The following is a 13877-nucleotide window of genomic DNA, read 5'->3' as shown; positions in this document are numbered from 1 at the left end:
GGCCGCTTGTACCCGTGATCTCGTCCTTTCGGTCATAACCCAAAGCTCATGACCATAGGTGAGGATGGGAACGTAGATCGACCGGTAAATTGAGAGCTTTGCCTTCTGGCTCAGCTCCTTCTTCACCACAACGGATAGATACAGCGTCCGCATTACTGAAGACGCCGCACCGATCCGCCTGTCGATCTCACGATCCACTCTTCCTTCACTCGTGAACAAGACTCCGAGGTACTTGAACTCCTCCACTTGGGGCAAGATCTCCTCCCCAACCCGGAGATGGCACTTCACCCTTTTCCGGGCGAGAACCATGGACTCGGACTTGGAGGTGCTGATTATCATCCCAGTCGCTTCACACTCAGCTGCGAACCGATCCAGTGAGAGCTGAAGATCCTGGCCAGATGAAGCCATCAGGACCACATCATCTGCAAAAAGCAGAGACCTAATCCTGCAGCCACCAAACCGGATCCCCTCAACGCCTTGACTGCGCCTAGAAATTCTGTCCATAAAAGTTATGAACAGAATCGGTGACAAAGGGCAGCCTTGGCGGAGTCCAACCCTCACTGGAATTGTGTCCGACTTACTGCCGGCAATGCGGACCAAGCTCTGACACTGATCATACAGGGAGCGGACCGCCACAATCAGACAGTCCGATACCCCATACTCTCTGAGCACTCCCCACAGGACTTCCCAGGGTACACGGTCGAATGCCTTCTCCAAGTCCACAAAGCACATGTAGACTGGTTGGGCAAACTCCCATGCACCCTCAAGGACCCTGTCGAGAGTATAGAGCTGGTCCACAGTTCCACGACCAGGACGAAAACCACATTGTTCCTCCTGAATCCGAGGTTCGACTATCCGGCGTAGCCTCCTCTCCAGTGCACCTGAATAGACCTTACCGGGAAGGCTGAGGAGTGTGATCCCACGATAGTTAGAACACACCCTCCGGTTCCCCTTCTTAAAGAGAGGAACCACCACCCCGGTCTGCCAACCCAGCAAACATGTAAAACGTATTTCACATTTTTAAACTGACTTTTCTGCAAGATGAAACTGGTTTTTGGAGTAGAATTAAACGGTTCTGTGCGAGCTCTGAAGACCCTTCAAAATACGACAGACGCCATGTTTTTAAATATATATGTTTTAATTTCATATTAATACTATAAACACAGTTTTAGGACATACTTTTCTCATACAGTTTTTGTGATAAAACTACAACCTGCTCAGTAAAACCTTTTGGTTGTTTCTTTTTGTTCCAGGTCCCAAAATGGAGCATTTGATTGGGCGGTTGGGAGGACAGGTCAGAGCACAGGACATAACACATTCCACTTATTACAACATTTAAGTCAAATATATACTTTTAAATGGGGCTAATCATCCTGTCATCATACACAATGATAATAACAAATAACCGTTATATATGAAAGGAATCATGTTTGTCAATATGTAAATACAATAGTGGTGTGGCGAGTAAAGGCGTGTTAGCGCGGAGCGTCCACTTCACAACGTCGTCTCGCCGCTCATGTCGCGCGGCCGGTGGTGGTCCATGTCCGAGTCGTAGTCCGATTCCATTTCTATCTTGACCTGCGGGACGGGGCAGGCCGCCCCGCGCCCCATGGGCATGGCCGGAGATGACGGGCAGGAGATCTTCAGGTGAAGCGTGATGCTGAGGAAGGGCAATCTCCAGTTACCTTTCACACTCAGGCAGAGACAGGAAGTGGGTGAGGGTGGCGGCCAGAGGAGGGGGAATGACCGGCGTGGTGGTGTGGCGTTAGGCCATGACGGGATGGAGGGAGGGAACGTTATCACTGTGGACTTCTACTCTTTTGACTTCAAGGTTTGTTTTATTTTGTGTGTATGCGAAATCATCAACAAAATATTGGTGAGTTCGAAGGTCACTAATGGTTCTCTGGTTTAGGTTACGTCCACACAAACGCAGGTTTTTGGCCTGACATTTGGATGTTTTGTCATTCCTTTAAAACAGTGGTTCTTAACCTTGTTGGAGGTACCGAACCCCACCAGTTTTATATGCGCATTCACCGAACCCGAACCGTAATCATAAAATGTTATTATATTAAAGAAATACTAATAAAGGTATATTTTACAAACAGAAAGTTACAGGAATGTACAAACCCCTTTTCCATATGAGTTGGGAAATTGTGTTAGATGTAAATATAAACTGAATACAATGATTTGCAAATCCTTTTCAACCCATATTCAATTGAGTGCACTACAAAGACAAGATATTTGATGTTCAAACTCAAACTTTTTTTTTTTTTTGCAAATAATAATTAACTTATAATTTCATGGCTGCAACACGTGCCAAAGTAGTTGGGAAAGGGCATGTTCACCACTGTGTTACATGGCCTTTCCTTTTAACAACACTCAGTAAATGTTTGGGAACTGAGGAGACACATTTTTCAAGCTTCTCAGGTGGAATTCTTTCCCTTTCTTGCTTGATGTACAGCTTAAGTTGTTCAACAGTCCGGGGGTCTCCGTTGTGGTATTTTAGGCTTCATAATGCGCCACACATTTTCAATGGGAGACAGGTCTGGACTACAGGCAGGCCAGTCTAGTACCCGCACTCTTTTACTATGAAGCCAGGTTGATGTAACACGTGGCTTGGCATTGTCTTGCTGAAATAAGCAGGGGCGTCCATGGTAACGTTGCTTGGATGGCAACATATGTTGCTCCAAAACCTGTATGTACCTTTCAGCATTAATGGCGCCTTCACAGATGTGTAAGTTACCCATGTCTTGGGCACTAATACACCCCCATACCATCACAGATGCTGGCTTTTCAACTTTGCGCCTATAACAATCCGGATGGTTCTTTTCCTCTTTGGTCCGGAGGACACGACGTCCACAGTTTCCAAAAACAATTTGAAATGTGGACTCGTCAGACCACAGAACACTTTTCCACTTTGTATCAGTCCATCTTAGATGAGCTTAGGCCCAGCGAAGCTGACGGTGTTTCTGGGTGTTGTTGATAAACGGTTTTCGCCTTGCATAGGAGAGTTTTAACTTGCACTTAGAGATGTAACGACCAACAGTAGTTACTGACAGTGGGTTTCTGAAGTGTTCCTGAGCCCATGTGGTGATATCCTTTACACACTGATGTCGCTTGCTGATGCAGTACAGCCTGAGGGATCGAAGGTCACGGGCTTAGCTGCTTACGTGCATTTCTCCAAATTCTCTGAACCCTTTGATGATATTACAGACCGTAGATGGTGAAATCCCTAAATTCCTTGCAATAGCTGGTTGAGAAAGGTTTTTCTTAAACTGTTCAACAATTTGCTCACGCATTTGTTGACAAAGTGGTGACCCTCGCCCCATCCTTGTTTGTGAATGACTGAGCATTTCATGGAATCTACTTTTATACCCAATCATGGCACCCACCTGTTCCCAATTTGCCTGTTCACCTGTGGGATGTTCCAAATAAGTGTTTGATGAGCATTCCTCAACTTTATCAGTATTTATTGCCACCTTTCCCAACTTCTTTGGCACGTGTTGCTGGCATCAAATTCTAAAGTTAATGATTATTTGCAACAAAAAAAAAATGTTTATCAGTTTGAACATCAAATATGTTGTCTTTGTAGCATATTCAACTGAATATGGGTTGAAAATGATTTGCAAATCATTGTATTCCGTTTATATTTACATCTAACATAATTTCCCAACTCATATGGAAACAGGGTTTGTACACATGATAGTATGCCCCTCAATCTTCTGGCGGCAGTGCGCCAAAGAAAAGGCAGCCATCACCGTCGATGTGAAAATGAGCATAGTAAAAAAAAAGCTCAGAGAGGAGAAACTTTAGCAACACTCTTAGTTTCAACTGCTCGACTGTCGCGACCATCATTAAGGATGAAGATGGTGTCCTCGCACATGTTAAACATTCTGCTCCTATGAAAGTGTAGTGGTCTCATTATTGACTTGTAAGTATCTGAGTGTGACATATGTTGACTCAGGGGAAGCTAAAATAAGGTTTGAAACACTGCAAAGCAAAAATGTGGGAGATGAGAAGTTTCTTGTTGTTGGGGCGGCGTGGCTCAGTTGGTAGAGCGGCCGTGCCAGCAACTTGAGGGTTCCAGGTTCGACCCCCCCCCCCCCCTCATTCTAGTCTCTGCTGTTGTGTCCTTGAGCAAGACACTTTACCCCCCTGATCCCAGTGCCACCCACACTGCTTTAGATCATGGCTTTCAGTATGTAAAGCGCTATGAGTCACTAGAGAAAAACGCTATATAAATATAATTCACTTCACTGCACGTCCTTCATGTGTTACGTTTACAGTGTGAGCCAAGTGTTGAATCAGGTCAAGCTTCTCCGTGACCACCTGTATTTAACACCAGTGATGAAGTTATTGTTTTACTGTACTGTGTACTTCCATGTGTACTTCACTGCAGGAGTGCACTAGAAATAGGAATAAACTGAGTAGAAAATGAACACAATAAAATAGCTTCCTTTTTAAATATTTGAACGAATAATGCTGCGGTCAGTATTTGTAAACTTGTACAGTAAGACGATAAGTATATGAACAAAATATGTACAATATATAGTTTACTGTTGCCAACAGTGTTAACTTGATATAATATGAATTTAAGTACAGTGGTTCTCAAACTTTGTTCACCAAGTACAACCTTGAGCTCTCCAAGTACCACCATAATGACCAATATTATAAAATACAGTAGTGTAGTAGACCTAAGTATTCATTAAGTACCACCATAATGACCAATATTAAAATACAGTAGTGCAGTAGACCTACATTCATTAAGTACCACCATAATGACAACATTAAAATAAAGTAGTGTATTAGACCGAAGTATTCATTAAGTACCACCATAATGACCAATATTAAAATACAGTAGTGTAGTAGACCCAAGTATTCATTAAGTACCACCATAATGACAACATTAAAATACAGTAGTGTAGTAGACCTAAGTATTCATTAAGTACCACCATAATGACAACATTAAAATACAGTCGTGTAGTAGACCTAAGTATTCATTAAGCACCACCATAAAGAGAACATTAAAATAAAGTAGTGTAGTAGACCTAAGTATTCATTAAGTGCCACCATAATGACCAATATTAAAATACAGTAGTGTAGTAGACCTACATTCATTAAGTACCACCATAATGACAACATTACAATACAGTAGTGTAGTAGACCTAAGTATTCATTTAGTACCACCATAATGACAACATTAAAATACAGTTGTGTAGTAGACCTAAGTATTCATTAAGTACCACCATAAGGACAACATTAAATACAGTAGTGTGGTAGACCTAAGTATTCATTAAGTACCACCATAATGACAACATCAAATACAGTAGTGTAGTAGACCAAAGTATTCATCAAGTACCACCATAATGACAACATTAAATACAGTAGTGTAGTAGACCTAAGCATTCATTAAGTACCACCATAATGACAACATTAAATACAGTAGTGTAGTAGACCTAAGTATTCATTAAGTACCACCATAATGACAACATTGAATACAGTAGTGTAGTAGACCTAAGTATTCATTAAGTACCTCCATAATGACAACATTAAAATACAGTAGTGTAGTAGACCTAAGTATTCATTAAGTACCACCATATTGACAACATTAAGATACAGTAGTGTAGTAGACCTAAGTATTCATTAAGTACCACCATAATGATAACATTAAAATAAAGTAATGTAGTAGACCAATATGTCACTAATTTGCATGTTAATAAGTAACTAATAATGCTGAATATGTTCCCCATACTAAAGTGTTACCAAAATTAGCTTTTTTTTTCTTCTTATCTGCGTTTCCGTGGACTTTGCCTTAGTTCATCTCAAGATGTTTGATTGGACCAAGACCAGGGATCTCACTCATTCCTCCTGCTAGGTCTTCTTATTCTCTGGCAGACCAGGTGTGTATTAGTTGTGCTAAGAAGCGGCGTTACGAACACCCAGCAGGTTGCATCAAATATAAAGTATTTGTGGTTGTCCAAAGTGATTTGTTGCGGGAACGTGTGGGGAAACACTGACATGCATCTTAAGACCAAAATACACTTTAGCTTGTTTTCCAAACCATGCCTCTTTCAAAGCAATGCAGACAGGGGGGTTCATTTGCATACAAGGAACAAAAAACATCAAAGTGTAATTTTTGGAAGAACATTAAAGCATAAAAACACTTCAGAAGTGCAAGCGTAGCCGATCTGTCGGGACTTGGATGAAAAAAGAAACAACCAAAGCGATAACCATTCTTGTTCTATTTGAATGGTTCACAACAGAGTCGTACACAGCATGGACAAATGACAAAGTGTTCAAAAGGAAGCAGTCTGTGAAACGTTCAGAACAGGAAAAGAAGTAGCAAGCGTTACACAGCCAGATGTATGACAAAGATCTGCATTGCCTTAAAGTGCATGGAGAGGACGCTGGGTAGTCTTAATGGTTGCAAGTATTTCTTCAATTGGAAGTGTTCCTTCTTTACATTTCACCAGCAGGAAATAAAATAGAGGTGAAGCCAAATAAAATGTGTGTCTTGAACAATACCAGCAATGTACTGTAATATAGTATACTAAAGAAGTATTAGAATCTACAAAATACAAGGCAATACCGTGGTGCCTCCAGTTTTTTTTTTAACATGCCCCATTTTTCGTAGCATCCGGTTTCGGAAGAAAAGTCCTGTCAAAAGTTTTCCTGTACACTCTTAGAAATAAGGGTTCCAAAAGGGTTCTTCTACAAGGGCTGAGGTTGTAACTGGAACCAGTGGCTTCTGAAAAACCCTTTCCCAAAGAAAGGGTTTTTAGTGGAACTCCCTGCGTGGGTTCTAGATGAAACCCTTGAAATACGAAAGGGTTCTTAGTGGAACTCCCTGTGTGGGTTCTAGATGAAACCCTTGAAATACGAAAGGGTTCTTAGTGGAACTCCCTGTGTGGGTCATAGATGAAACCCTTGAAATACGAAAGGGTTCTTAGTGGAACTCCCTGCGTGGGTTCTAGATGAAACCCTTGAAATGCGAAAGGGTTCTTAGTGGAACTCCCTGTGTGGGTTCTAGATGAAACCCTTGAAACATGAAAGGGTTCTTAGTGGAACTCCCTGCGTGGGTTCTTTGTAGGACCTCTCATGGGGGGTTCTGGGTGGAACCTTACACACACAGTTCTAGGTATAACCCTTCATGTTGGGTTCTAGGTAGAACCCTCCAAAAGGGTTCCAGGTGGAACCTTTATAAAAAGGTTCTACATGGAGCCAAAAAGGGTTCTCCTATGAGAACGAGCCGAAGAACCTTATATGGTTCTACTTAGCACTTTTATTTCTAAGAGTGTACGTTCTTATGCCGTCTCGGTCAAACATTGCGGCAAACTAAGTATCTCACAAATATTGTTCAACGGAACTAAATGGAGTGAGTGTCTGTGAAGAATGGATAATGGTTAGAGGTGGGATTCATGGCTCTTGAAAGACGTTCAAAAGACTGGCTCGTTCTCATATTTATGTCAATTTGGTAACACTTTAGTATGGGGAACATATTCAGCGTTAATTAGTTGCTTATTAACATGCAAACTAGTAACATATTGGCTCTTGATTAGTCATTATTAAGTACTTACTAATACCTTTTTCTGCATGGCCTTATTATACAACCAGTAAGCCATTAACAGAGTCTTCCCTTAATAACCTCATAATTATTGCTTATTAGTAACCCTAACCCTAACCCTTATATGTTCCCCTTGTGTCCAAATAACTCTAAATTAAGTATTTGTTTCTGAGAATATGTTCCCCATACTAAAGTGTTAACATATTTCTTTAAGTAACTTGTTTTCATCAAGGAAACAATCACTCGTGGCAGTAGTAAGATACAAGTTTGGTCAATAAATCAAAAATGAATACATGACACCAATATAGACACTATTGACGATAATTATTTTGATAATAATCTAATTTGGCTTTTGTTTTCATTGTAAACACTGCACAAGATGATTTAATTTCCCCATTCTCTGACAGTGATGTCACTAGGGCCGTTTTACATGGCTAGTCATTCATTTTACGGATTGCGTAAAAGTGCATCCTAATGCTACATTTCCTTTTAATTTTCTTCATTTTGTTGTATTTTCTAGTTGCTAATAACTATTTAGGGTAACACTTAGTATGGGGAACATATGTATGTATGGGGGACGGCGTGGCGCAGTGGGAGAGTGGCCGTGCGCAACCCGAGGGTCACTGGTTCAATCCCCACCTAGTACCAACCTCGTCATGTCCGTTGTGTCCTGAGCAAGACACTTCACCCTTGCTCCTGATGGGTGCTGGTTAGCGCCTTGCATGGCAGCTCCCTCCATCAGTGTGTGAATGTGTGTGTGAATGGGTAAATGTGGAAGTAGTGTCAAAGCGCTTTGAGTACCTTGAAGGTAGAAAAGCGCTATACAAGTACAACCCATTTATCATTTATCATTTAACAAATACTTAATTTAGAGTTATTTGGACACTAGGGGAACATATTGTAAGTAACAAAGACTTAAGGGTTAGGGTTAGGGTTATTGTAGTTTTGTGTTTTGTTATGTAAGAACAGACCATATTTTAAGTGGTATTAAAGGGAGAATCATATACAACAACTTCCTTACTTAGTACTAATAAGCAATAATTCTGCGGTTATTGAGGGAAGACTCTTAGTTAATGGCTTACTGGATGTATAATAAGGCCATGCAGGATAAGGCATACTTAATAATGACTAATTAAGAGCCAATATGTTACTAATTTGCATGTTAATAAGAAACTAATTCATGGTGAATATGTTCCCCATACTAAAGTGTTAGCCTCTTTAGAATTCCAAATACAGCGGCTAAGGCTCCAGTAATTTTAGGTGCTTATTAAACTCATCTCTTCAAAGTTAACTGCCTGCATGACAGCTTTGGCGTGAATAGAGCCTTCTGAGACGACTCTTACTCGGTATTGTCATTACTCCTTCAGTAAACAAAGCCAATAAACCTTGATTCTGATTCTGAGAAGGCAGCGTGGGCAATTTGTATAAAGGATGGCTCTTATACGATCGAACTACAACTGTGAATCGGTTCTCATCGTTCACTGGTAAGAGCCAATCAAAAGGCCGACTCGTTCAGGAATGTCACATCTCTAATAGTGGCTCTTTGATAGTTGGGAACCTATGAACTAAGGTCATCTCAGGGCTTTCAATTGTTCACAACTGCACTGTTTGGTTTGTCTTGGAAGACGTTTTGCTGCTCATCCGAATAGACTTCATAAGTTCATGGTCATAGACTTGGATTGTTCAGATCAAGTCCAGCGGTTGGTGCCAAAACCCATAACATTTATACTCCAACACCAGGAGGGTGTGTCTGGGCAAGGATGGTTTCGCCCGATCGTAGTGAGAAAAACAACTGTTTTGATGCAAACGAGCAATCCTAACTGTCAAAGCTAACGACAGTCGTTGAAGTGTTATTTCCCCTGGTTATTGTGTGTCAGAACCATCACTGTGGATCGACTACTACTAATCCAAAATAGTCGGATACCCCCACGTTAGCATTACATTCAGTTGTAAACAAACTGCACAAATGGCATTCTGGTCATCTTCTGTGACCAGAATCTTTCTAACTCCTGCTATTTGTTGGAGGCTAAATTGCAGAGTCAGGAATGGTTGAAAGGACAGTGTTGTATGTGGGAGACAGGTGCTGTCGCAGACCACCTCCTCTGTTCAGGGATGGTTTTTCAACCTTGATATAGATGGCTTCCCTCACTCCTCTTTCGTACCATCCGTCCTAGCCAAGGAGGTTAAAATAACATCTAAACGGCAGACATTTATCCATAAAAATATGAAAAAGCTGCTGAAAGAGAAGACACTGGAAGGAGAGACCATAGAAGTCCACTCTCCAAAGTAAATGTACATTATTTTTACATTACTCTATAAAACTACTGTAGTTATTTTTAGTGCAATTTATTGTATTATTTTTTCATACAAGATTCATTATATAAACTTTCGGTAACACTTGAGTATGGGGAACATATTCACCATTAATTAGTTGCTTATTAAAGTGACAAAGACTTAATTTAGAGTTATTTGGACATATAAGGGTTAGGGTTAGGGTTACTAATAAGCAATAATTCTGAGGTTATTGAGGGAAGACTCTTCGTTAATGGCTTACTGGTTGTATAATAAGGCCATGCAGAATAAGGCATTAATAAGTACTTAATAATGACTAATTAAGAGCCAATATGTTACTAATTTACATGTAAATAAGCAACTAATTAATGGTGAATATGTCTTCCCCATACTAAAGTGTTACCAAAATTTCTTTAAAATTGCGGAGTTTTGGGAAGGGGCAAGCACCAATTACATTTATTTCAATTAATTTTAATGGGAGACGGTGATTTGAGATACAAGTGTTTGGAGATAAGAGCTCTGTCAGGAAACCAATTAAGCTGTTAAGTTGAGGTACTGTTGTACTCTGACAGTTTCTAAAACCACTGCATGTACTGTAAAGATGTATGATTCTAGAACTAGTTGTTTCCAAGTTTTAATAGGAATAAGAATAAGAACAGCTGTGTAATACTTTAGAGGTTCTACTGAAACATCCATGCTATGTCCAGTACTTAGAAAGTACTCTAAATACATATACAAGAAGCACACCTAATATTGTGTCACTTGTGTTGACATGTAGTGTGTACATTGTGTGTGTTAAAGGGCATGTTGTGTGGCGGAGGGCTGGCAGTATGCCCCCCACTCAGACTGTTCAACTTCAGGGTGGACCAGATCTTTGTAGGGGATGTGCAATTTGAGGACACAGTACCTGCGATCCAAGTCTGAATCAGAACTTGGTGAATGGTTGGAGTAAGGGTTGTATTTATCCTGCAACAGACGCACAGTAAATCAATGAACAATGAGTTAAGGCCAGCAGATGGCAGCAAAGGTCTGTTTAACTCACCTCATCCTCAATGGCCTCCAGTTTGGGCTTTTTCTTGTCTTTCACGCTCTTCTTGTCATCTTCCTTCTTCTTCTTCTCTTTCTCAGGCAGCAGGTCGTCCACCCAAGCCAGGTCATGCTGGGAGAAGACCATGTCCAGCATTTTACGCACGACCATCAGACCAAGAATCTAAAGTTTAAGACAAAAAAGAAACTTTCATCTGCTGTTTTTACTCAAATATATTGTTGCTTGGAGGAATCGTACAGTGGAACCTCAATTCACAAATCTATTGTCGCTTGCAGGAATCGTACAGTGGAACCTCAGTTCACAAATCTATTGTTGCTTGGAGGAATCGTACAGTGGAACCTCAATTCACAAATCTATTTTTGCTTGGAGGAATCGTACAGTGGAACCTCAATTCACAAATCTATTGTTGCTTGGAGGAATCGTACAGTGGGACCTCAATTCACAAACCTATTGTTGCTTGGAGGAAACATACAGTGGAACCTCAATTCACAAATCTATTGTTGCTTGGAGGAAACATACAGTAGAACTTAAATTCACAAATTTATTGTTGCTTGGAGGAAACATACAGTGGAACCTCAATTCACAAATCTATTGTTGCTTGGAGGAATCGTACAGTTGAACCTCAATTCACAAATCTATTTTTGCTTGGAGGAATCGTACAGTGGAACCTCAATTCACAAATCTATTGTTGCTTGGAGGAATCGTACAGTGGAACCTCAATTCACAAATCTATTTTTGCTTGGAGGAATCGTACAGTGGAACCTCAATTCACTAATCTATTGTTGCTTGGAGGAATAGTACATTGGAACCTCAATTCACAAATGTATTTTTGCTTGGAGGAATTGTACAGTGGAACCTCAATTCACAAATATATTGTTGCTTGGAGGAATAGTACAATGGAACCTCAATTCACAAATCTATTGTTGCTTGGAGGAAACGCACAGTGGAACCTCAATTCACTAATCTATTGTTGCTTGGAGGAATAGTACATTGGAACCTCAATTCACAAATGTATTTTTGCTTGGAGGAATTGTACAGTGGAACCTCAATTCACAAATCTATTGTTGCTTGGAGGAATAGTACAGTGGAACCTCAATTCACAAATCTATTGTTGCCTGGAGGAATAGTACAGTGGAACCTCAATTCACAAATATATTGTTGCTTGGAGGAACCGTACAGTGTAACATCAATTCACAAATCTATTGATGCTTGGAGTAATAGTTCAGTGGAACCTCAATTCACAAATCTATTGTTGCTTGGAGGAAACGCACAGTGGAACCTCAATTCACTAATCAATTGTTGCTTGGAGGAATAGTACATTGGAACCTCAATTCACAAATGTATTTTTGCTTGGAGGAATTGTACAGTGGAACCTCAATTCACAAATATATTGTTGCTTGGAGGAATAGTACAATGGAACCTCAATTCACAAATCTATTGTTGCTTGGAGGAATAGTACAGTGGAACATCAATTCACAAATCTATTGTTGCTTGGAGGAATAGTACAGTGGAACCTCAATTCACAAATCTATTGTTGCCTGGAGGAATAGTACAGTGGAACCTCAATTCACAAATCTATTGTTGCTTGGAGGAAACATACAGTGGAACCTCAATTCACAAATCTATTGTTGCCTGGAGGAATAGTACAGTGGAACCTCAATTCACAAATATATTGTTGCCTGGAGGAATAGTACAGTGGAACCTCAATTCACAAATCTATTGTTGCTTGGAGGAAACACACAGTGGAACCTCAATTCACAAATCTATTGTTGCTTGGAGGAAACATACAGTGGAACCTCAATTCACAAATCTATTGTTGCCTGGAGGAATAGTACAGTGGAACCTCAATTCACAAATATATTGTTGCCTGGAGGAATAGTACAGTGGAACCTCAATTCACAAATCTATTGTTGCTTGGAGGAAACATACAGTGGAACCTCAATTCACAAATCTATTGTTGCTTGGAGGAAACACAGTGGAACCTCAATTCACAAATCTATTGTTGCTTGGAGTAAACATACAGTGAAACCTCAATTCACAAATCTATTGTTGCTTGGAGGAATAGTACAGTGGAACCTCAATTCACAAATCTTCACCTTTATCTTTAGTTTTTAGACCAAAATGCGTCCGTTCTCCCTTTTCTGTCTACACACTTTGTCTGCTTGTAAGTACTCCGTGTGCGCACTGCCGAACATGCTCCTCTGTTTGCAAAACCAGCAATGTCATGACGTGACGACACGCCGTCATGCCCGGGAACCGGTACTTTTCAAACAGAGTATAGTACCTTTTTTGATTCATTAGTAGTATACCAGTACCGGTATACCGTACAACCCTAATACAGGTAAAAGCCAGTAAATTAGAATATTTTGAAAAACTTGATTTATTTCAGTAATTGCATTCAAAAGGTGTAACTTGTACATTATATTTATTCATTGCACACAGACTGATGCCTTCAAATGTTTATTTCATTTAATTTTGATGATTTGAAGTGGCAACAAATGAAAATCCAAAATTCCGTGTGTCACAAAATTAGAATATTACTTAAGGCTAATACAAAAAAGGGATTTTTAGAAATGTTGGCCAACTGAAAAGTATGAAAATGAAAAATATGAGCATGTACAATACTCAATACTTGGTTGGAGCTCCTTTTGCCTCAATTACTGCGTTAATGCGGCGTGGCATGGAGTCGATGAGTTTCCGGCACTGCTCAGGTGTTATGAGAGCCCAGGTTGCTCTGATAGTGGCCTTCAACTCTTCTGCGTTTTTGGGTCTGGCATTCTGCATCTTCCTTTTCACAATACCCCACAGATTTTCTATGGGGCTAAGGTCAGGGGAGTTGGCGGGCCAATTTAGAACAGAAATACCATGGTCCGTAAACCAGGCACGGGTAGATTTTGCGCTGTGTGCAGGCGCCAAGTCCTGTTGGAACTTGAAATCTCCATCTCCATAGAGCAGGTCAGCAGCAGGAAGCAT

At 40.5% G+C, this 13877-nt stretch overlaps 1 protein-coding gene across 2 annotated transcripts in view; it reads right to left on the bottom strand.

Annotated features, from left to right (window-relative positions):
• Positions 1-1125: 1125 nt before the first annotated feature.
• The window catches only part of slc4a5a (solute carrier family 4 member 5a), a 151586-nt gene continuing 138834 nt past the window's right edge, over positions 1126-13877 (bottom strand). For both annotated transcript variants that reach the window (XM_061986024.2, XM_061986025.2), the window contains 3 exons: positions 10899-11066; positions 10764-10822; positions 1126-1660 (listed from right to left, as the gene is read on the bottom strand). In XM_061986024.2, coding sequence (XP_061842008.1) covers positions 1495-1660; positions 10764-10822; positions 10899-11066 — 393 coding nt within the window. In that variant the 3' untranslated portion in view covers positions 1126-1494. The remainder of the gene's footprint in view (positions 1661-10763; positions 10823-10898; positions 11067-13877) is intronic.

Source organism: Nerophis lumbriciformis, linkage group LG12 (genome assembly GCF_033978685.3).
Source record: "Nerophis lumbriciformis linkage group LG12, RoL_Nlum_v2.1, whole genome shotgun sequence".
NCBI lineage: Eukaryota > Metazoa > Chordata > Actinopteri > Syngnathiformes > Syngnathidae > Nerophis > Nerophis lumbriciformis.
This window is presented reverse-complemented; position numbering and strand designations above follow the sequence as displayed.